The 25,719-nt window shown below is 35.0% G+C and overlaps 1 protein-coding gene across 1 annotated transcript in view; it reads right to left on the bottom strand.

Annotated features, from left to right (window-relative positions):
* Positions 1-25,719, bottom strand: part of Kcnh7 (potassium channel, voltage gated eag related subfamily H, member 7) — a 442,427-nt gene that overhangs the window by 123,002 nt on the left and 293,706 nt on the right. The window contains exons 3-4 of the mRNA XM_013518746.1: positions 18,212-18,367; positions 2,931-3,359 (exon numbers count right to left, since the gene is read on the bottom strand). Coding sequence (XP_013374200.1) covers positions 2,931-3,359; positions 18,212-18,367 — 585 coding nt within the window. The remainder of the gene's footprint in view (positions 1-2,930; positions 3,360-18,211; positions 18,368-25,719) is intronic.

The following is a 25,719-nucleotide window of genomic DNA, read 5'->3' as shown; positions in this document are numbered from 1 at the left end:
AGAGGGTTTTGTAAACTGTTATATACTAATAATATATTTGCAAAATATTTAAAGTTCTGCAAAGACAGCCTGTATAGGTAGTGAAACAACAATCTGAATGCAAAATTGGTGCATGTAGGATTTAACTCAGTTAAATGTCAGCTCAGTTTCATGGATTCATAAAATTGAAATGAATTATGTGGTCTTCCATCCACTTTCATCAACAGCTCAGTTTTAAAAATATATAAAATTGTGTTACCTTAGAAAATAGTTTCTTCTATGTCTGTCAGCAATTTTGTAACTAAAATTGCCCTAAAGCTAAAGTACAAATGCCTTCTGAATTTATTAATCAGTAGTCACATGATGAATGCTGCATCTCTAGGAAGTGATACATTTTCTGAAAATAACCTAGTTTGGGTCAGGGAAGAAAGCTGAGGATGTTTGTAACACCAAGTGTCCACATCCTACACCTCTACTGAAAAATAAATATTAAATCATCCTTTTGTGTAACTGTTTCAGTAACTGTGTGCTAAATGGAGATGATATAGATTGAAAGTAATAAAGTTTTGAAACCTGGTGTAAACTACAGAAAACCACTATTAAAACAAGAATGAAATCTGTAGGATGTACTGATTATGTATCAGCTTGATTTTCAAATTTGATATTGCTTAATGTTCTTTTCTAGTTACTCAAGCTGTCACAGGGGAAATCTCTGTTTACTAAACAAGTACTCTGACCAGCTGAGCCTTGGGTCCACCGCAATGGGGGAAATCTCTAAAAGGACACTCTTTGAAGAGTCAGTATGCTTCCTAAAGATGATTATATTAGCTAGGCTAACCAAAAGATACATTGCTCATTTGAATTGCCTTATTGAATTTATGGTTGTTTTTCAGCCATAGGATTCATCAGTTAAGGGATAAATTACATAGGTTTCATTGTGGCAGGGAATACTCAGTCCACCATTACTGGAAGGTATAACTCTTTAGATAATTACCCAGTTTGGGATTTGTCTTTGATTTTAGTTTTCCTTTGACCTTCTTTTGACTACAGATTAAAATGTGTGCTAATATTTTTGGTATAGTCTCTCAAACCTGTCTTATAGCAAAGTGTAATTTCTGTTTTGAGATTTGGGGTTCTCTTGATGAATTATTTTCTTGCCAACTAATTTTCTTTCAACTTTTCTGCCTCTTTTACTTCACTGTGGTCTTCATCTAAAAATTCAAACCTAAGACTTTGGTTAAGTTCAGAGTACCATGAAACAGATAATTCATCTCTCGATGTATGTGATTTTGGAACTAATTGTGAGCACAGTCAGCTCGGTGTCAAATTGACATTTATTGAATATCTGCCATAAAATAGACTAATATTTTTCATACAGTAGTATGTACTGCAGAAGTACCTCTGCCGAGTTGCCTGCTATGGCAGCTCACAACAACATAGCTGTTTATCAGTATATCTAATAACAGTGATACATTTATATTTACATATATATTATATAATACATATACAACGTAATATCTACCACACTTATACAATATAATAAACTTTGAACACTCAAGTGTAAAATATTTGATTCTTGTGGGTTAGGAAGGGAGAAATGGGTGCCTGCAGCTGAGTTGCAGTGTGAAAAGGAACAAAGTGGGAAGAGCATTTTAGCCAGAACAATGTAGTCAGGAGAAAAAGTCATGGGAAGTTTTTGGTCACCTGCATATGATCTTGGTAAGGCTTAGAACAGACTATATATTCCAGGAGGCAGAGTTGTAGGGGTAAACTCTGAAGCTTGAAAAGCACCTGGCCACTTTGTAAAGTCCATAGTACTCCCTTCCTTAGGACCCTTAAAGTAAGAGTTCTGTTCTAAAAAGGTAGCTGCCAACTCAGTGGGTGACAAGTGCACATGATGAGATTGTTATAAAAGGACAGCAGGCCTCGTAAGAACCTATATCTGTAGGAATTGGAGAAGTGGCCTGATGTATTCCAACAGAGGACTCTGGTTCTCAGACTTGCTGGAGTTCCGTGGCTCACAGATCCTTTTTACAGTGAGGTTCCCGGAAACAGCAGGGAAGGAGGAAAAAATGGATTTGACTGTGGACTCTAGTAGACAAGCAGGCCTGGGTTTGAATCCAGACTCTGACACCGACTAACTAGTTCTGTAACCTGGGATCTGTTATTTATTTAATATGCCTAAGCCTCAGTTTCTCAGCTATAAAATGGGGCTTAAACTGGTTCCTAATTTATAGAGTTTCTAGGAAAAATAAGAGAGTTAAAGCATGTTAATCATTTGCACTGTCTCAAGCATAAGGAACATTTGACCAGTGGTATCCATTATCATGTTAATGATGGATTGTTCCTGTGGATGTTGTTAAAGTTCCCCGACTTTCACCACTAGCTAACAGAAGAATGTAAACACAGAGAGAAATACATAAATTCTCACTTTGTCTTTCAAGTTGCTTTGTGGGGTTTCCCCCACCGATCTTGCCTCTCCTTCTTCCTATCCACCACTTCTGTCAGGATGTCACATTTTCTATCCCTCCATTTAGAGGGAGTTGGTTGAAAACAGTCCTGTGATTATGGCACACCTCTTTATCTTCTCTAGATGTGATCACTTGCTAAACATAGCAAAATGAACTATGCTTGAGATGAGAGTGTTCGCCACCTATACCCATCTTATATTAAGCACTAATTAATTAACACCCCATGTAGTGGGCAGATACATGGTTATCACACTATTTCAGAAACAGATAAAGAAGCCAGAAGTATCCAAATTACTCACTTGGGCGCAAAGAGAAAATGAGAAACCACTCTGAATATAAGACCTACATTTTAGTAGATTTAATCACAAGTTTTCTTCCAAGGCACAAAGGTTAATGTTGGTATTAAAATCAATATGGAAATAATCTTTCACAACTCATTAGCATACATTTCTATGCTAAAGAAAAGAAAGAAGAATGTACCTTCACTGGCATGTCGGTCTCTAAATATGTTCTTGGGGTGGACACTGAATCCCTCTATGTCGTGGACTGAAGATGCCCTCCGGATGCTACAGAGGCTTTCCCTGGATCTGGAATGGGTCAGCTGGGAACTTGATTGCAGCATGTCAGGATAAAGTCGGTCCCATTGCCTTTTAGGAGAGGAATGGTCTAGAGGTCCAGATATGTTCACCAGGGGAGAACACTTGCTGGGTTGTATCAAGGCTTTTGTATCATCTGCTTCAGAAGGACTGCAGCTTTCTTTCGTAGGAGACTTAAAATGTTTCATGGCCACCGAATCATCACTGTGTTTAGATGAATCAATTACGACAACATCAGGGTCTTCTTGTGGTAAGGACTGCTTTCTGTAAGAGAGAACTCTCAGACCAGGGAACTTGAACCCAAAAAGTTTCCCTACAAATGGAGATAGGAAAGAACAATATTACAAGACAGTGGGTATATCCTTTAAACAGAACAAACATTGTTGACTACTATTTAAATACCATGAAAAAGAAGTATTAATTGATGCTTAGTTATAGTTGGAATGAGGCATATGAGTTGGACCAATATGAATATAGAAAGAAAATAGTAAATTATGCATTATCTGATGATTAGATAATATCTCATTATTCAGATTAGAGGACAAGAAACTAAAAATAATTTTATTCACTATACATCCACTGGTTAGATAGGAAAAGAAGAAATCACACATCGTAAGTGGAGGAACAGAGGGAGAATGAGTATGCTGTATGCGTGTGCAGTAGGGGTTAGGGTAGTGGGAGTGAGAGAGAAAGAAGTAAGGTATGGTGAAGTGGCGCTCACATCTGGTAAAGGTTTGTACTGATAATATGGTGAGTTGAATTTGGGTAGGAAAATTAGGGTCAACTGTGAGTCAGAGGCTTCTTATTCAATCTGGAATTCTTGAAAGGTTTTTGGTTCCACAGAGGTGTATTTTAAACTTAAGAATTTCTTTTTCTTGCTTTTTGTTATTGCTGGTGCCATTCCAAAATCTTAGTTTAGCATGAAAGGCTGTTCATATCTCAAAGTGGATGATGCATAGAAAGGCAACTAAATATAAACATTAGAAGGTGGAGTTAGAAATTTAAATGTTAGTTAATAGATATATAGAACTTAGGGCATTCATAACAATAAAATATCTAAATAAACACGTTGGTAATAAAAATTACTAATTAAACCAAGAGGATATTATTTTTATACCCTTAAGTTTATCTGTAAAACACAAAAAGGGGAAAAGCTCGTAACATTTAATGCTTTTGACAAAGAACACAGGTAACTGTACTGACACTTTGCTGGTGGGATTGAAATACATCTCCAAATATCTCTTTAATAAAGCCTTCATGCTTTTCATGTGGCTCAGCAACTGACATAAAGGGTACTGCAAAGACTTAAAAACTGGAAAGAAACTGAATATCCATTCGTAGAAGAATGGGTGAACAAGTCAAGGCATCTTTATATTGTAGAATTGTATGATATAGTAGTCTTAAAACTAAAATTCATACATGCTTTGATTAAAAGGTTTTTAGAATAGTGTTAAGTGAAAAAAGTTTTGAATCCATGTGTTTTAAAATTATTTTTACTAAAAGCAAAAAAGTATACTTTTCATACAAGTTTTAAAGTAGCAGAAAAATATGTGGAAGAATACACAGCAAACTTTAATACTGATTAGCTCAGTGGGGTGGTTTGGAAGTAGAGTGTTATAATGTACTGCATATTTCTTATAAGTTTCTACTGTTTACTACATCAAGTACAAATTCTTTTATACATTTAAAAATACTACTAAAACATGTACAATTTCTACCACTGAAAAATATGAAAAGATAAGAGAAAGTGTCCAAATGATATCTGTAATCCAACATTTTCCAAGTATTATTTACAAGAAAATTGAATTTGTTATTCATACTGCTAGTGTATTAGACTAGGTCCATATCATCTCTGGCTTTATAATTGCATGTTACTTCTTTGTAAGTCAGTTTGTGTCTTTGAGTTACAATATTTTCTACCTTCTTACATTTTTAGATGTCTAGATATTGTGATCTCCAAGAATATATTTCAAAATGTACTTGTTATGAACTGTTTTTTTTATGAATTAAAGACGGTTGTAAAACTTGGAAAAATATTCTAAAAATCCATGAACTTTCTCTATTTTGAATTCATTCCTTCAGTCAGTGCTCCAGCCTACATGTAGAGTTTTTGTTCTGTCCTTAATCCAATGATTTGTAAATTTGTATCTTCAGGTCATTACATAGCTGAGTTCCAAATGTGCATATCTAATGACATTAATATGTTCACTTAGAAATATTAAAGACACCTTAAAATTTATAGTAAATGCCAACCTCATGTCCTATCCCTCTAAACTCAGCCTTCCCTTATTGTGAATGACATTGTAACATCGACCCTGTCAGATAAATTTGAGAATTGCGGGTCATTCTAGGTACTGTTGTGTCTTTTACCAATCTCTGTATCCAAATGATGCTTGTCCCCTAATTGTGTTCACTTTACTTCCTGAATGTCTTTCTAATGTTTTAACTGTTTTCATTTCCACTGTTCTTCCCCATCTAAGCTACTGTAATGATTTAACTGTTTTTTTTTTGCAATAAGATGCTAATAATGTTTTATATTAACATCATTGTTTTCCATCTTTCAAAAATAATTTTTAATTTAAAAAAATCACAGCTCATCATGTTTAATTACCGCTCCCCTTCCTCCTTTGGGACTGAAGAGAAAACTGTCAGCTTTGTACACCTTCAGCTGTGCTGCTTGCTCTTTCTAATCCAGGGACAAGATTCTTAATTCCTCTGCAAGCCTGTGCTTCTTCCAGATTCAGGGCTTCTTTGTGTTTGATCTTTTCTTTCTCCCTCCTAAGCTCATCCTTTAGGCTGTAGTCTCAACATTATTTCCTAGAGATTTTTCTTTCTTCTGAACCAGGTTAGTACCCTTTCATAATTTTCGCCACTGTTAGTAAGTACACACGTATTCATTTTCTGGTTAGCACTTCCCTCCACAACAGGAGTGCAGGCCGCATATGCAAAGGGCCCTGTCTGTTTCATTCACCATTAACCCATGGCCCTGGCAGAATGCCTGAGCATGATAAATGATTTTCTACAGACAAGTTCTAAGCTGAACTGCTGATACGCTCATTTTGACTGTGAATAAAATTGTATATTTAATTGCTTTGCATAATTAAATAATTTTAACTCCTAGAACTGTATATACTCATATTTACTAAAAGTGATTGATAAAAACCCAATCATAATGGAAATGGAGAACCTTGTATCATGCCCTATATACCTCATACAGCTCTCATTACTCAAATTATCTTTTTAGAGATGTGATTAATTTCATTTTACTGAATACCCAGAAGTCTCTTCAAGCTCCTCATCACTTCATAAAGTTTATGTAAAATACCTGTTATGGAACATTTTAGAACTAAATAAGCTAATTTATTATTGTGAAATTTCAATTTGTAGTCCAGTAGTCAGCAGTGTTAAATAGAACTGAAATAGAGTTGATCTCTCTAATAACACACGACTCAATACAAGGATAAATACTAGCTAAATTCACCATTCAACTTTGGATTGATAAACAAGGTGAGAGTAAGAAATCTGTTCAGACAAGACTAAATATCACTGCATGATGATAATTGTTTTGTGAGAATTCTTATATATCTCTATTAACAACTTTTACATGCTCATGTAAATTGCCAAGTTAAAAACCGGTGAACTGCATCCAAGTCATTTGATTAGTTTTTAATGCACATGAAATTGGGTTTTAAAGTAGTTTACAAATCAATTTTGCAAGCCTATTACAAAGCATTGAAGGTCAATGCTTGCTTTTATTCATTCTTCATCAATTACATTACCCTTCTCCTTTAAAAAACGGTTCACTGGCTTTCTTAAACTAATGACCACACAAGGCATTTAGTTTGCTCCTATAGTTTAGTCATATTCAAGGTGATACAGATGGTCTTTTCTGCATCACTAGGCTAATATGACCATGTTATATTGCATTATAGATTTAGTTGTCTAAATGTAGCTCATCTGGAAAGAAAGCACATTGAGAAATTTGCTCAATGCTAGCACTTTCAGGCCTGAAATGTAAAATATACACAAGTGCATGTTTATTATGGATCTGCACATTGAAAAAGACCTTTAAAAGAAGTATTCATGTTTTGTAATATTCTCTTTCTAACTTGAATGATTAGAACAGATACTATTTAGCCTCTTCACCTGAAAAGCTCAGTGAGTATAAGAAAAACAGAATAAGAATCTTTACAAACTTTTATGCATTCCCACAAAAGAACAATAGGTAAGGATATAGCATTTACATAAACATGGTTTAGTTTGGACATACCATTCTTTTTAATTTGTAAAAATATAGAGCTGCTATGTTTGCTAACACCTAGAAATGTTAGGAACAATCATCTTCCTTAGTGAAAAACAAATGTTTTTCAGAAGTCTACATCTACTTTCAGTCACTGAAATTCCTCACAACTGTAAGTTATCAATCATTTCCCCAGTTCAATTTCTCATTTCTACAAACTTTAGTCATTTAATAATATTTAGGGTAACTAAAAAGTAAAAGCATTTAACTGGTTCTTCTCAGTAGAATTGCGGGCTGCAAAGTAGAGAGAAACTTAATTGTAAATAGTCATACAGACTAGAGACTGTGCTGAGGAAAAGAGAGGACTTGCTGTGTGTGTGTGTGTGTGTGTGTGTGTGTATGTGTGTGTGGTGAATAAGGAATGTTGGAAAAGCCAGAAGGGGAAGTATTTTCCCTCTTGAAGGATGAAGTGTGGTCGGAAAGTATCTTCAACTGAATTCCTGAAAACAGACTGTCCAAAAGGTTTAATGGGGAATAATCAGGACTCATATCTATAAGGAAAACAGGTTTGGAAAAAGAAAGCTAAAGCTATCATCTAACTGTGACTGATGCTTCAGCTAAGCCTCTGGGAGCCTGGAGCTGGGATAGTCCTTTGGAGTTGCTGCTACTCCTGCTGTATTGTTCTCTTGACTTGCTTAGCATCATCTCCTCTTTGACCTCTGCCTAATGTCTGAAGACTCACATTGCATCTGGATTCCAATTTGGTTTTATACTCACTGTTGCTAAATCGAAGCCAAAGTATTTAGTATTTGTATCTCAGCATTAGCCAGTTACTGGGTACAGCTACCCCACAGGAAAGGCCATAACCTAGGGTAAGTGTTTGCCTTTGATTACAATTGCCTTTGATTACAATTCCCAGGGAGGGCAGGAGCTTTGTATCCACAGCAGTCAATATTCTGAGCAAATGTGCTGTCCCAGTCCTGAACAATGTGTCTATATTGTATGCCACAGTGTCCAGGATGCAGAAGAGATTGTCACTTCTAGTCTGAATAAGTTATCATGTGAATTAATTCTATTGTCAATTGTTATCACACAAAATAAGGATTGTGAATTTATAATAATGTACCTTTCTAAAGTCAGGGTACTCACAAGTCTGACACTTGAATTGGAAGCCTTAAACTCAGACAGAATTTCCTCCAGCCAGATAACTGTATGTGCACAGAAACATGATTTTAATCCCTCAGTCAAAAGAACAAAAGATCAAATTTGATGAGAGAAACAGGGGAGATGATCAATGTAGCTGCTTTTCTTTTAAAGGAGAAAATTTTCATAGAGGCGCCCTACAGGAAATTAGTCTCTTCAAGTGCTAAAATATATAAGGAGGTGTATGACATTGCCTATGGCTTCTGGAAGTGATATTGTCAAAGAAGCTGTCATTAGTAGTTAGACCAGGAAAGTACAATTTTGTGAACTTGGTACTGATCAGGTGGCATGGTAGTTCTTGTGTGGAAAATGAACCAGCATAGCCAATGTGGTTTTGGTACTAGTGATAATAAAAAATCTCTAGAGAGTCTAATGACCTAGTTACCCTGACCTTAAATGAGGGGCCCTTTAAAAGAGCAGAAATGGTCAGTAACTTGAAAGAACTGTGACATTTCTAAGGATGACATTTCCTAGAGAAAAGTTTTGTAATTTTGAAAGCAAGAAGTTACAACATGGCAGTGAGTGCAGGACCAAATTGGAATCTTGAAGTAATGTGAGTCTTCAGGCAGTGGGCAGAGGTGAGAGGGAATTCGCCGTGGTGGCGGGTGTGAGGACAGTCAGAGCAGCAGTAGGAGCAGTGCACTTGTATAAATTCAGACATGCTGCTGTCGTCTTAGAAACACTGCTCCCAACCTGGTCAGATCACACTGAGAACAAAGAAGCAGAAAACACAGATTTGGATAAGGAAGATAAGGAAAAAAAACTAGGAAAGTGCTCGGCTGCTTTTAACCGTTCAAGATTAAAATGTAGATAAATGGGAAATTAAACAAATGCACAGTATTATGTATACCTAATTGGGTTTTTATGGACCTAAAATAACTGCTTAATAAGTTATTGCATGATTTGCCCATACTGTTATTTTTTGTCTTCGATAGATTTGTTTTCTTTGCCCAACACTAAGTTAAAGAGTCCTTTCAGGTCCAGTGAAAATGACAACATCTTAAACTACATTCACTTTCGATGATCATTCAATTATGATATTGACAGACACTCTTGATGGAAGGGTCTAAGCACAAGAAAGACAGACACTGGTTTCAAATGCTGTATGAACAGAAATTCCTCTGGATTTGGGTGTTGCTAGGTAACACAATCTTCCAAATGATACTTGTATGAGGTGGGGAGAGCCTCTGGTTGTTATTTATTAACATCATTGTTAGTGAGGGGATGATGTATATTTTTTCAGCTAGTAGAAATTTTCTTGGTTTTAGAAATATGAACTTTGTCTAAATAGTAGAGAAGAATGTGACACAGAACTGATTGCAACTATGACTAAATTTTTCCAAGATTTCTCTTTGCAGCCTAGTGAGGTTTCCTCTTTCTACATAAAAATTAATCTTTAAAAAGAAGAACCTTCCAAACACAGGATCATAGTGAATATTAGTTACATTGTAAAACCTTTAATTAAATTCATCTAAATAATAGATTGTTTCTATAATAATGCTTCTGGTTGGGGAAATTCTGTGTTACTACAATAACTCTTCCATAGCTCTTTGTCCAGGAATTAAAGAATGAATTTCAGCTCTAGTGCAGAACAGTACAAGCTCTTTCATAAACAGTATAAGCCATTTTGTAGATGAGAGACACAGATAAACTCCTATTTCTTTAGCTTGAGGTCTGTAAACAGATATAAACTCAGTGGATTAAGGTAGCTGTTCAAGAAAATGCATATTTTATGTGTTAATTTCCCAGAGTAAGAACAAAATATATGAATATGATCTTAGGGCTTATATTTCCTAGTAATTATCAACTCTGATTTTATCAATTTTTATTTTTTGTGTATAAATTTACCTTCAGTTGAACATTTTAGAATAACTCAAACTTTTGCTTTAGTAAGCACAAAGATAAAATTCTCTCAGACTTTTGAGAGCGTAATTTATTCATTTCAAATAGTAATAGTATCTTTTTTATAGTATTCAATAAGATTAAATGAGAAAGTCCACTTCTGAATATTATTATCAGAATAAGATACTATAGTATTTTTACTTTATAATTTTGCAATGCTTAGATTTGCTTAAAATTCATGTTTATACTTTTCTCTAAACATTAATTAACTTAGACAATGGTTTTGAAACTTTTGCATGTATCAAAATGACATGAAGTTTTTTTTTAAAGTACAGATTGCTGAATTTCTGTGTTTGTTTCAGGTTTTCTGTGGTGGGGTCCAAGAACTTCCATTTTAAGCATGTTAAAATGTAAAGTTCACTTAGAAAGTCACTGATGTGAACAATTTGTCTACACTTCATTTAGTAGGAAAAGTACTGAGTGTAAAAATAACACACACACACATATATGTGTGTATATATATGTATATATATATATATGTGTATATGGGAGTCTACCAATTCTACAAAATGTTTTTGGTACCTACTATTAACAACATACTAGAAATACATGAAAGAACATCCAATGTCGCTGCTATGAAGTAGATCTGAAGAGCTTCTAGTGTTTTAAATAAGCTCGGTGTTCTCCACTTTTGCAAAACCCTTGCTTCCCTTTATATTTCAATTCCTGGCCTTTTTATTTTCTTTACTTAGCTGTCTATTAGGGAAACATAGGTGATCAGTGTGGTGGTACAGACAGGTATGAGGTGCTTCAGTGTCACAGGGGCAGCAAGAATTAGATCTGTCTGGGTGGGGCGAGAATGCTGTACAGGTGAAAAGGTCTTTGGCATCATTACACTATAGAAGTTAAGGCACTGTGGTGAAGCGGACACTATCTTATACAAATAAACTGTAATATAATGAGTGGTGGTTTCATGGAACGAGTACTATATTATGGGATGTGGTGGGAGAAGAGGCTCAAGAAGTGTCAGAAACCATATTTTGATAGATTTTTTTGTATGATGCATACACACGGCTTGGAGTTTTACATGTTTAGGCAATAAAGAACCATTGTACTGGATATAAATAGTTGAGTATCAAGACTCATGTGTAGTGGAAGTGCATATAATGCTTGCCATGGCTTGTGTCCAGATGTCCCCCTCAAAGCCTCATGCAGTCATAAGTGGGAACTTTTTCAGAGGTGGCTGGATCTAGACTGTGAGATGCTGGGATTAAGAATGTCTGATTACTAAATTAGTCTATCAATGGTTTGGCACTGGCCCTAAGCCTGGTGGTATAGATAGAATGCAAAGGGGGAGCAAAAAGTTGCTAAGGTTATTTGGACTTGCTGCTTGCTGCCTTCTGCCTGCTATACTTTGTCATGAACTGTTTCTCCTCTGCTAAACCCCTCTGCCTTGTCACCATACCTTGGAGGCAGCTAAGGATAGATTAAAATTACTATGGACTATGAGCCAAACAAACATTTCTTCCTTTAACTTTAGGTGTTGGGGATTTTATTTCAGCAACAAGAACAATAATCAAGACAATCCTGAAGAAAGGAAAGTGAACTAAGAATAATAATTATGAGACTATTCCATAAGTCAATATAAAGCATGTTGAAGGCAGTAGTGATGGACTACATGAGAGAGATATTTAGATGTGCTTGCTAAACTTTACATTTTGGTTAGAAGAAGTAACAATCAGAGAAAAGGAGACACTTAGGATGGCATTCAGGTTTCTAGCTTGGATGGCTTGGATAATGACATCATTTACAATGAATGAAGAGATTCTATGGGATGGGTTGAATGGTAGCTGGAGATGGGAGAACAGGTTTTAGGTTGAAGTTCTAAGTATTCAAGAAATACTGAAGTCTTCCAAAGAACATGTCCAGTGGGTAGTCGAACATTTGTGTTTTAAAGTAATGTGAAAAGTCTGAAGAAAGTTGTGGTGCAGAGATGGTGATTTGTGAGAAAGTCTTTACCCTATATGCTACAGATGAAGCTGTCCAAGAGGGCTCACACAAGAGATGAATAGGAATATTCAAAGCAGATCCTGGAAGAGCAACGATGTTTGGGAGTACAGTAAGAGAGGGACTAGGAATGTAGCTCAGTGGTAGAACACTCTCCTAGTATGTACAAGGATCTGAGTTGGATTCACAGCACCACAAAAATTATCTAAATAAATAAACACATAAATAGATTGAGACAGAAGACAGAAGAGAGTAGAGGAAGAAACACATAAGCAAGAGTTACTATATGAGAAATGCTGGGGCTGTGGTGACATGGAACGTAAAAGAAGTTGTAGAAGGGAATCTAACTTAACAAGGTGCATTCAACACAGACGATAACAGAGCACACAGTGCTGAGAGTTTGATGATACTGAACTGAAGAATGATAGCGGGACAAGTTAGTGGGCATTGAAAATCCAAAATCCTTCGGAAAGAGATGAGAAACATAAGTCAAGGAACTCAAGTATTCGCAGAAAATAAAAAGAGATGTAAAATACAGCAGACCGGAAAAAAATCCCTCATCTGAAGCCGGTGGCCAGGATTATGTTCCAGTTTATTGCAAACATGGGAGATGCATAGCTGGATATTCATATTGTTTTTTTTTTTTTTTAAATAAGCAAGATATCCTAATTTAATGTGTGATATTCCGCTTTTAAAATGTTGGCAACAAATTTAACTAATTAAAACTTTAAAAGCTGTGATGTGATATAAACAAAGTATGTCTGTTGAAGCGTAGGCTATTTATTCTTAGCAGCGTGAGTACGAGCAACAGAAGAAGGAGCCAGGATAAAACACGGGCAAGAGAGGGGCCTTTAGAAGAGCTGAGTTCGGAGGAATGGAGGAAGGCATGGATCCCAAGAGGGGATCTGAATGTCATCCTAGCTTTGCCACCAGGCGTGAGATGCATCTGTTCAGGACAAACTGATTAAGGAATTCCCAACTCACACCCCCTCCCCCACCCCAAGCTGTGCGCTGAGACAAAAGGCACGAAGTCATACATGGTGAAACAAAGGAAGGAATCTGAGGTCAGGGCCATGAGAATAAGGGAAGTTCTCAGTACTTGCTAAGGGAAAGGGATCAAGAATCAGGAAAATAGAAAGTATTTCACTAGAGAGGAAGACCTTTAAGAGAAAGGAGAAGGGGACCTAAGAATGGAGAGAGAAGGCACTGCGGGAGGAGAAGGGGAAGTAAAGAGGACTAAAATGTGAAATGTACCTGTAACATCTTTCCACAGTGTATTCATTCAGTGCGAATCATATCATATTAATAAGCAAAAAAGTATTTCACGTGTAGTTTTCACATGCACCCTCGTCTTTGATTAACTGGATAAAATTTATTATCTTTCTGAGAATTAAGAAATCTTAATTTGGACCTATTTCCTGTTAGAAAATGTTAAATTTTACTACAGTCTTAATATTTCATGCTTTTGATAGTGATGGCAACTGTGAAATACACTTAAATTTAAACCAAAATTGTCTTACCTTGATAAAAGGTAAGACAGCTAAAGTGTTACAGTTAAGGTGTAACAGTGAAAGTCTATCAGGAGATGTAAATTTAAGGCCAACTCCTATAATGATTTAAACAGGGTGTGGTTTTAAAACGACAAAAAATAAAATGCATTCATTATGGTTCGAATGTATATAGTAAAATCAAGAATTTTATTACATTCAGGTAACATATGTGTGCTTGTATGTATGTGAACCAGAATATGAAACTAGACTCATGGTATGAGTAGAGAAATATGAAATCAAAATATAGTTTTTAATAATTTGGTTTTTTTTTTTGGTACTGGGAATTGAGCTCGAGACTTGCACTTGCCAGGCAATTGCTGTGCCACTGAGCTATAGCCTTGGCCAATCAGCATTCAATGCTTTTATTCCAGAACATTTTAAATGGTACAAAAGCTTGAAGTTGAACTGTAGATTTTGAAGTAATGTTATTACCATTTTGAAGATTAAGATATGCTTTCAAAAAGAGGGATATCTCAATCTGCCTTCCCTCCCTCCCTCCCTCCCTTCCTTCCTTCCTTCCTTCCTGCCTTCCTGCCTTCCTGCCTTCCTGCCTTCCTGCCTTCCTGCCTTCCTGCCTTCCTGCCTTCCTGCCTTCCTGCCTTCCTGCCTGCCTGCCTGTCTGCCCTCCTTTTTTGTTTTCCTTTCAAATAGCAATGTTAAAAATGACCTAAAATTGCTATTTATCTTAGACTTGTCTTAAAAGATTACTTTAAAAGAAAAAAATATCAGCAAGATTTGCCAAAGTTGAGACATAATATATAATAAAGTTTGGATAATATCAGAGGTTAGCAAGCACAGTTTGAATCTCATAAGCTTTCTAACCAAATTAATGACTGATTCTTCAAAAACTGACACCATGTGAAGGGAAATATAGGCCATATACTGACAACAGGATCTAATCAAAACTGATATACTCGTTGTAAATAATGGGCCTTTGAGATGCTTTAGAAATGATTTTTTTTTCTACACATTTGAACTCTCTCCAGTGATTCCTTGTGTAACAGCTGAAACACTCATGTTCACAAAATAAAGAGTAGAATCTCTCATGGATTTGTGTATGTATATCAGCTATTGGAATGTATATACTGTAAAACAATTTATGAATAGTATTTACTAATATTAGATAGAAGAACTTCAACAAATGACTTGCACACAAGATGTCATTTTAATTTAATATAGAATGGAAGAAATTGGTATTGTATTCTGGGAAGAAGCATAGAGATCATCCTCCATTTTGGAAAAGAAATTTTAATTCTCTCTTTATATTTAAGTTTTAAATGAACACATTCCTTCTTCTTTTACTCCTGTCATTAGGATGCTAATTTAGCCTTCTCGTTTTTGCTTCATCCCATTTGTGGAATCACACAAGATAACTGTTCCATGGGGGAAAAATGAAGCATGTGAGAAGACAAAGAAACTAAGTAAGCACCACCCTCCTCCTACAAATGATCTTACTTATAGTCACAGCAGAAATAGTTGGTGATATCAGAAGTTTATGCCAAGGACTCATTCAATAAGGGCTGATATTTTTAGTAAAAAGTATAACAATGTGAAAATAGTCAGCAACCTAAAGGAACAAGAATTTGGAATATAAACAGTTTTTTTATGGTAGTCCAACTTTGGTTTAGAATTTTGGAAAAATTACTTTTTTTTAATGGTAGTACATTTGGTTTAGTATACTTAGATTTATACTAGGACATTTTGGGGGAAAATATATAAATATGTGTATGTATATCAGCTATTGGAATGTATATACTGCAAAACAATTTATGAATAGTATTTACTAATATTAGATAGAAGAACTTCAACAGCATGTAGGAAATTGACTTGTCAAAATTTGACTTCTTTGGGGATACAAGAATGGTTCCCTGTTAGCAACTTCATTTGTAAAACACTATAAAAGTGAGAAATGGTACACTGGAGTCCTGACAAAGCATTTTGCAAATTTGTGTACCCATTATAATAAATGGAAACAGCCTTAAAATTATAAGCCACCTAAAACATCAGCCATAGGCCTTTATTTTAATGAATAGGAAATACTAATAGCTTTTACACAAATATCAGGAACAAGGCATGATAATGTTCACTATATTTTTAATGATACATTGGGGTAATAGTGACACACTGAAAGAGCAGAAAACTATTAGATGAATAAAAATTGGAAGAAAACATGTAAAATCGCCATTTCATATGATACTTTAAAAAGTCATGATAGTCAATGCATAGAGTCTTTGTGAGCTGAGACAATTCACTATAGGATGGTATAAAATTAACAAAAGATCAATTGTCTATGTACATACAAATTGATCAGAAGATAGAAGAAAAGCAGAGATCCCATTTATAATAGCAACAACAAAAAATATAAATGCCAAGAAGCAAATTAATCTGCTGAGAAAAAATATTGAATACTCCTGAAAGACACAATCTTGGACTTACAATATGGAAACACATGCCTTGCTCTTGAATTGAGGGACTCAACAGTACAGTGACAGAAATTCCTTTCATGTTAATTTATGAAGTTAATAAAAACCCAATAAAAACACCAAAAGGATTTTGTTCTGAATTTCAAAAAGTTGCTTCTAAAGTTTATATGAATATAAGAAAAAATCCCAAAGCCCTAGAAATCAATGGAGTACACTGTACCATATATATATATACATATAAATTTTAATTAATAAAGGAGTAATAAATTTAAATTAATAAAGGAGTACACTGTACCATGTATATATATATAGTGTGTGTGTGTGTTCTAAAAATAAATAGCTATCAGAACAGAAAAAAATAGCATCTGGAGATAAATTCAAACAAAGAAGTTTAGAGTGTGATAAACTTTAGTATGCGATCTTAAATTATTGGTTAAAAGGTAGAATTTTTAGTAAGTGAGGTTAGAACAACCAGAAAGCCTTTGATAAAAAAAAATGCATACCATGTACTACACATTAAAATAAATTTAAAATGGATCAGAAATCCTAAAGAAAATTATAAAATTTCCATAAAAAAGGAATCAAATTTATTTATAACCTTAGAGTGATGAAAGCTTTTCTGTTATGACTCAAAAATTTAGAAGCAAAGAAAGAGAAAATTTTCTTTAAGTAGTTAAGTAGTCTTTACCAAAGGTGTAAAACAACAAGAAAAAAAAATTTCTATAGCAAAAATCATGCAAAAGCAAAAGATGGATTATTTTATAGGGAGCTATTTGCCACTCATTTTACTAAAAGGCATGAAAAAACCATAAAATAAAACTTGTAAAAAAATGAGCATTTAGCTGGGCATGGTGTCACACCCTTGTAATTCCAACACTGAAGAGGCTGAGGCAGAAGGATTGCCAAGAGTTGAAAGTCAGCCTGGGATACATGGGGAGATTCTGTCTCAGTAACAAAACAGAGAAAGGAAGAAGTGAACAGTCACTGACAGAAAAAGAAATGCCTATGCTGCTTAAATATGAACCTCACTAATAACAAGACAAATATAAACTAAAACTACTCATGTATCTTAATGACAAATATGTAAAAAACTGGGGCTGGGGATTTAGCTCAGTGGCAAAGTGCCTGCCTGGCAAGCGTAAGGTCATGAGTTCGGTTCCTGGTACTGGAAAACAAACAAACAAACAAACAAACAAACAAAAAAATGTAGAAAACTGACTGAGTCAACTATGTTGTCCTAGGTTTGAAGAATAAATGCATATATTGGTGCTGATAGTACAAAATCTTTCAAACTGTGTATAGGGAAATTTGAAACTATCTGAGAAGACTAGGCATGCATATACTCTTTGGCACAGGAATCTCATTCATGAACCCTGAAAATACTTTTGTCCAAAAAATACATACACTCACATGAAAATATGTAAGCACAAGATTCTGATATTAGTTTTAGTAGCTAAATTTTGAGAACAAACTAAATATCCATCTGTTGGGGATTAGTTCAATAAATTATTGCATATCCAAATCAAATGACTTGCAAATCAATTGAAATATTTTGTAAGACAACAATGAGTAACATTAGCTATAGATTTCTTTTTAAAAAATTTTATGAGTTTTATTATATTATTGTTGCTTAACAAGAAAATAAAATACCAATAAAATATTAAAACAATATGTAATGAGTGTGTAGAATAAATGTCAACATTTTCAACATCAATTGTTTATCTGCCTACAAGATCTAAAAATTAACAGCAGGAATAAATTCCTACCTGAATTACAACGCAACGTGTATTCCTCCAAATGTAAATATATTTTTTGAGAACTGAACCACAATGATAAATGTATTAAAGCTACTACCATAGCAGAGCTTCAAGAGCCTTAAGTGAATATTGCTTTTACTTACGGTTCACAGTTTTGACTGGTAATATTGGGTTTACCCTCTCTGGGGAGGCAGTGCTGTCCTCGTCCGTCACATATTCAAAGTTAATGATGAACATCATAGCCACACCCTCTTGGTTTTTCACTGGAATTATGTGGGTATTACAAATGAAAGTAGACCCTAAGGAGATGAAAAATGAGTGTTAGATAAAAACTGTGTCTTCATTTTGAAGTAGTTATAATATTAAATTTAAAATACAATCTTGCAGAATATGCTATCTTAAATAGCTGCAGAAATTCAATAAAAATAATTTAATTCTTACTTCATATTTTGTTGCATATATATTTCTTTATACATGAAGAAAGATACATAAATTTTTTAGGGGAATTAAGTTAGTAGCTATGGAAAAACAGCATATGAAATTATATTAGATTTCATACCTACTCCCATAAGAGTTACTATAGGAAAAAGAAGAAATATTAAGTTTCTAGAAAAAAATATTAGCCTTTCTTTATATATTTATATCAAATTTGAACTTATATAAGATATAATTGCATAAACAATAAATGTAACTCATATTGTATTTTCTTAATTTTTTCATTAAGTTAATTATGTCTTTTTTTCTCCTTCAATTTCTTGGACATAGAATAGTAAACTGTCCATTCTGTCTTGGATACCTTTCAGTAATTGTTCAGTATTGGCAATAACCAAATTACAATATTTTATTTGTTTTTTTTTAATCTGTTAGAATATAAGAACAAATTTTTGTCTGGATTGTCCTTTTAATTTGATGCTTTACTACTTCAGCTACCACCATTGACCTGTGACATCTTTTAAATCACTTATCTTCTGATGGAGAAGATTTCTACTATTCTCTTTAAAAATGACATCTAGTATTCTCTGTTAAGATGACTTCTAGTATTTCCTCAAAGCGATTTCCTCACATCCTCAAAATTTGAAATTTTTCCTATCATAGTAGTAAAAATCTCCAAGTTGGGGATCCACTGGGGCTCAAAATTATTGTATGAACTATAATAAAAATATGGTGTGTATTTATATAAAAATGTATTACAGTAAAATATTGCCATTAATAACCCCCCAAAAACACTACCCTCCCATTAAACAACCTTATGTTATCTTTCTTGCCACTTTCTCAAGAGTTCTGGGAGTGCACTTTTTTGAGTGTCTTTAGTTGTACTGTCCTGCTGCCCCTGTACCCTAAGTCAATTTAAAATATTTATATTCATGGTCATTTTGACTTTGGGGAAGAATCTGAAGTTCCAAACTGCACAGTGTCAGATCCAATGACTGAGTTGGATGATGGAAAACTCTAGTAATTTTACCAGCCTGCCTTCTCTTTGCATGGCATTTGGCAGAAACATTTACCCTTTGATAAGAACCTATAAAGGCAGTCGTGAAACAGGGCTTGAAGAACTGCTACACGAAGCAGCAAGAACGATACACAAGTGTGTTTGAAGAAAGAGGGAGTGTTCTGAGGGGGATTCAGGGCGATGTGTTTTTATTGTAATAACTTTTATTTAAACATTCATTGTAAGTTTTGATCACTTCTTGTATTTTTTAAGTGTAGAAACTTTAGGAAGTGTTCTTGCTCTTTCAGAAAATAGTGTATATTTTGATTTTTTAATTGGCTGAGATCATTTTTAATCTATTAGAGGATAATCATTCAATGTACAAGGAGAAGTAAGTCCAAAGCAAGGCTGGTCTGGCAGGAACTGCAGAGGCTGAGTGTGGGGGGACATGGGCGGCAACTGAAGGGTGCAGTTAGAATCCCCAGCATTCACAAAGGGCAGTGGATGCTACTCTTTAGAACTGATACCCTTCATCTCTGACTATTAAAAAGGAAGCACATAAGAGATAAGCCTTTTTCCCCCTCTGACTCCTGCTACCAGAGATGATAACAGAATCTATTATGGAAACTATTACACTACTCTAGACCAATGACATCAGAAAGAACAGCTTTTGAGGGTTGGTTTGGAGATTTAAAATGACTTGTGAAAATGTGTCAATGGCTAAATGTGTTCTGGTTGCCAAAGAACTGATTTACAAATACACTTTTAGAACACAGACTGACAGATTGTTTGTTAGGGATGACATTGTTTTAGTTATAAGTTTGATTTCCAAATATGGATAGACTCTTAAATTTGAAATAGAGAAGTTATTATTCGTAACTACCTTCATATATTATATAAAAGTGGTCCTGGCTTTAAAGCTGTTGAAAAATGTGCTTTAATAGTGACATACCACGTTTTCAGTTAGCTATATCTTCAATTCATTTAATAAAATAGTTAGCAAGAGCATTTGTCATAGTTTCCATGGTAACAAGCAGGCTGAATTTAGTAAACAGAAAATAAGCAATTTAGGGCTGTTCCATTAGAATTAAATATAGAAGTGCTTCAGGCAGGGCATCACAATACACACTGGTTAAACAGAGAGTCTGAAGAGATGTGAAAAATAGCCATTATGTACTTTTCTAATGAAGCAAACTACATATTGATTTTACCACTTAAAATGACATTTCCTGGATCACTTAGAATATCGTTGTGAATTCACAGATTTGTTGCTTAACGGTTTCAAATCTTTCAACATTTGGGGTATACTGCTGGTTGTAAAACAAAATATAAAACAGATTTTGAGGAATCAATAAATAAAAATGTGTGGATAGAGATCTAATAAGTTTGTACTAGAACAGGGTGGTTTTGCTTTTGGCAATGAAAGGAAAAATCATGCCTTTCAATACAAATGTACGGTTTAAAAATTTATAATCTGGGATTTACAATCATTAAATTATAGTGCTTCAGAAAAGCAGTGTAGGTATATGCATTGGCTCAATGGCATACTGAACAAGTTTAATTAATCTGGTATTTTCTGTCTGCTAGCATGTTTCTATGAAGTTATATATCTCATTTACAGTCATCTGGAGACACACAAATTATGTGTTTTCATTTTTAGTTTTGGGATTTAATATCTCCATCAATCTTGCATGGCCTCCCAGAAAACAGATAATGAAAGGAGATACATTGAATTCAAGAGAAGAGAATAGATCACATTTTATAGTGCAAAAATATTTTAGCTTGGATAATTCACCACCTCCACATTCTGTCAGGATACTACTTTGGAAACTGACATTTCCTAAGATTCATTATTGTGTGCCCCTGAATATTATTTTTCTTGGGAGCAAAAGTAGTGACAGCATAATTCAGTAAATGCTAATTTATCTATAAAGAAAAAACAGACATATACAACAGTGTTTACAGAGAAGAACCAAATAAACTTGGAAAAATGCTTCGTTAAAATTCATATTATATTCAAATAAAATTAATGGGGGTTCACTAACAGCATATTTACAATGACATTATCCATTATTTACAAAGTTGTATGTGCAGTTATACTATACTAATATTATTTGGATTTGGGTGCATTTCTGTATTTTATCTCCTGAGTGAAAACATTCTCAAAGTTGGGTAGGATATTTTGGAGGTACAGGGATCATTTAAAATCTGTTTTAGCATGTGAAATTTTTAAATGTTGCCATTGAACAAGGAAATTCCGAGTCATTCACATAATTATGAAAATTACCCCTCTCTCGGTAAATCATTTACCTAATAGTAAGTTCAGGAATCCTCTTTATGAGCTGCTTTGCAGGTGTTTTTTGTTCCTACTGTCTATGATGGATGTTTCTAAGGCATCTTGCATTCTCAAGAAAAATCAGAGAAGCCAGTGGGACTGGGGTGGTGTGGTGGTTGTGGATTAGAGTTAGATTTGGAAAGCTGGTAAGGTCAAAGGTTGGTTTGTTTCTGCAAGAAGCCATGCCATGTAGAAGTTTAAAGTATGGATCTGGAGCTTTTCTCTCAGACATAAAGGCCTGGGAGAAACTGCATGCTATTGCCTCATTTGACTTAAAACTCCTCCCATGTGTATGTAAAGAAGACCTGCTAGGGAGGAGGACAGGATGGAAGCAAGGAAAGCATGTTGGGAAATACTGTGATACAACTGGCAAAAAATTCTAGTATTTTGGAGTAGGGTGATGTGACTGAAGGTGGTGAGGAAACATCCATTTGAGATGTCAGGTTTTCCCTTGCTGGAACTACAAATACCAATATCTACAATGTTTAGGAGGAAATAGTTTATTTGGCTCATGGTTCAGAAGATTCACTTTATGGTCATTTGGCTCAAAGGCAGGTATAATGTTGTGGAACAAAACTACTCAGTTTATGGCATCTCGGAAGCAGAGCAAGAGAACAGCAACAGAGAGGAAGAGGTGCAGAAAGGACTGGGGACAGATATGGTCCCCAAGGTCAGCCTTCCATGACACATACAGAGGTGTGTTTTACTCATCCCTTGGGTAGCTCACAAGCCAATCAAGTTGACAATCCACCTTATATGATACCTTCCACCTCTTGTTAATTTGATACCCAAACACATCTCGTTAAACCACAGTTAAATTTCAAATAAACAGAAAGTTAGAATTCTATCTAACTATTTCACATAAAATCAAGATGCAATTATTCCTTCTCCTAATATTTTTTTTATTTTAAAGAGAAAAAACCAATAACAAAAAACAACAACAAAGACAAAAACAAAACAACACAAAAATAATAAAAATGATACAGAATTTTAAAACAAGATGATAGGAAGTTAACAATGGTTGTTATATTACATATTGTGATCTTCTACAAAACTACTCAGATTACCAGATGTAAGAATGTAAGACTGAAAAAAAAAGAATGTAAGACTGATCAAACAAGCGAAGACAATAAAAATTAATAAAACAAAACATTAGAAATGATGCAGAGCTTTGCTAAACAAGATGGTAGGAATTCAACAATGGTTGTTATATTGCATATTGTTGTCTTCAAATTAGTTGTTCAGATTACCAGATATAAGCATGAAAAATTGACCAAAAAAAATTTAGCATTAACTCTTCCTTTCAAAAAACCAGTAGACATCAGCAGTACAATTATCCCAGCTATTCTTTTATAGACATATATATTTTTCCATTCCTTCTTTCTTTCTTTTCTCCTTTCCCTCATCCCAGTTGTTCCTTCCCTTTGAGCAATTTCTTTCCCTTTTACAATATCTATTGTACTTTCAGATTTTACTTACCCTTTCAGGTTCTTACACTAGGGAGACACTATAATGTTACACATACAGGTCTGATTTTTTCACTTATGAGTATGGTCTCTAGTTGCATTTATTTACCTATAAAAGCTTTGAGTTTATCTTTTTTATAGCTGAGTAATACTCCTTTGTATAAAAATACCACATCTTTTTATCCATTCCTCAGTTGATAGGCATTTGGGTTCTTTCCAAGATTTAGCTATGACAAATTTCACTGCTATAAACATGGGTGCACATACATCTTTGTGGTATGATGTTTTCAGTTTTTCTGGAAAAATACCCAGAAGGGGAATAGCTGGGTTAAGTGGTACCTTTAATCCTAGTTTTGTGAGGAATCCCCACACCATCTCCACAGTGTTTTCAGCAGTCTGCACTCCCAGCAGCAGTGGAGAAGGCTATAGGGGGAATCCTTCCCTAATCTAAAGAGTCTCAGCACTACTGAAAAGTCTGATCAAGGTCTCCTGCGATACACAAGGCAAACTCTCAGCTGTGATCCTCTGTTAAAAACAAATAGAGGCCAGAGATATAGCTCAGTGGCACAGCACCTGCCTGGCAAGTGCAAGGTCCTACATTCAATTGCCAGTACAAAAAAAAACAATAGAAAATAAATGAAGCTGCATAATTATGATAAACAATGGCATAGTATAAACATCTTTGTTCTAAAAGGAAGAGAGAATTGGACAAAAAGAATGGAAAAATAAAATCCAGGAGCACAAACATTAAGTCTTAGAGCTCCATGTCCACCATCTAGGGCAAATGGTTCAAGAGTGTTTGGGTGGACCCTACCCCATAACCTGCTGGTGACAGGCAACATGACATTTCTTTAGGGCTACTTCTACTCACAGCTGGCATCTTCCCTCAGCATATGTCCTATGTTCCTAATATCTCCAACTTTCTGAGTTCTCCAGTGCATTTTTGGCTTTATTTTCATGGCTTCTTGCACTGCATCCTTAGGGGTACTTTGCCTGGCCTCCAAAGTCTTTTTTAAAATATGCCTGGAAATCTGCATGATCTCGCAATTCTTGCATTTTGCATGCAGGTAAATGTAGCACCACAGGGAGAACACCAAAGTCTTTTCCTAGCTCAAGCAGTAGCTAAGTCTCTTATCCCATGACTGCTTCAGCCTCTGACTGCCTGGATAGCTGTGCATAATGAATGAAATGGAACAAATTATTCTACACATGGCCATTCTTGAGCAAGGGGTTTAGGTCCCTTCTTCTAAAATTAAAGGCTTATAGTTTTGCAGCCTTCATCTTTTCATGGGTGGGGTTTATTGGTTCCTGAGATGTCCTCTTTCTTTTTGTCCTTTATCAAAGTATTTGGTTTCTTTTTATAACAAAACTCTTGGTAAAACATCTTTTAGCCCCAACTTTACGTGTAGTTCCTTTCACATCAAAATTTAAGTTTTTAATATGTTTCTGTTCTGCTTTCTACTCCCGATTCTCAATACAATCTGGCTAAAAGTAACCAGCAACACCCGTGCTGTACACTGAGTGTTAGTCTGCCTTGACATTTTCTCGGCTGGGTCATTTATTTTCACACACTTAATTTAAATCTCCTGCAAAGTCTTGGAACACAGGCAAAATGTAGACAAATATTTTACTAGAGTGTAACATATATGGCTTTTAATCCAATTGCTGTTGGGATTCTTGTTTGCAGTTTAAGCCTGCTAAGCCTGGCTTCTACTCTCTGCATTCCTGTCAACATCCTGGTCTTCTGAACTCCCTTCATACTGCCCATTAAGCTCTGTTTGCAGCATTCCAGAGGTTCTCTAGCCTGCATCTCCAAACACTTCCAAACTCCTGCTAGCAGTTCCAAAAGCTTCTGAACCACATAGTCAGGTATAATCACAGCAATGACCCTAGTTCTTTGGTACCAATTTTCTGCATTAGTCAGCTTTTCTATTGCCGGGACAAAATACCCAACATTTATAACTTTTAGAAGGAAATGGTTTATTTCATTTATGTTTTCAGAGGCTTCTGCCCATTGTTTTTGGGTTTAAATACAGGAACATCATGGCAAAAGGGTGTGGCAGAGCAGAGCTGATCAGTTTATGGCAGGGTTACTGCGCAAGAGAGGAAGTGAGGGAACATATGTAAATTCCAAGGTCATACTTCCATGACCCATCCAGGAATGTCAAAAAACATGCTTTATTAATTCTCTGGGAAGCTCCCAAACTGATCAGTTTGGCATCTATCTTAACTGTTGCAGGTGTTTTGAAGGTAAATCTGGTAACAAGTCACTGATGGACGGGAAGAGAGGCATAACAGTGAAATCCAAATGTGGTGGTTGAAGAACTAGAAGAATGGGGAGGTTGTTTCTTAAAATGTGGAAGAATGTTGGAGAAAATGGCTTTGGACATTGCGTATGTCCATATATTTTGAGCATGTTAA

Source organism: Chinchilla lanigera, unplaced genomic scaffold, assembly GCF_000276665.1.
Source record: "Chinchilla lanigera isolate Chin_1 unplaced genomic scaffold, ChiLan1.0 scaffold00048, whole genome shotgun sequence".
Lineage (NCBI taxonomy): Eukaryota > Metazoa > Chordata > Mammalia > Rodentia > Chinchillidae > Chinchilla > Chinchilla lanigera.
Note: the sequence above shows the minus strand (reverse complement) of the source record. Positions and strands in the feature narration are given on the sequence as shown.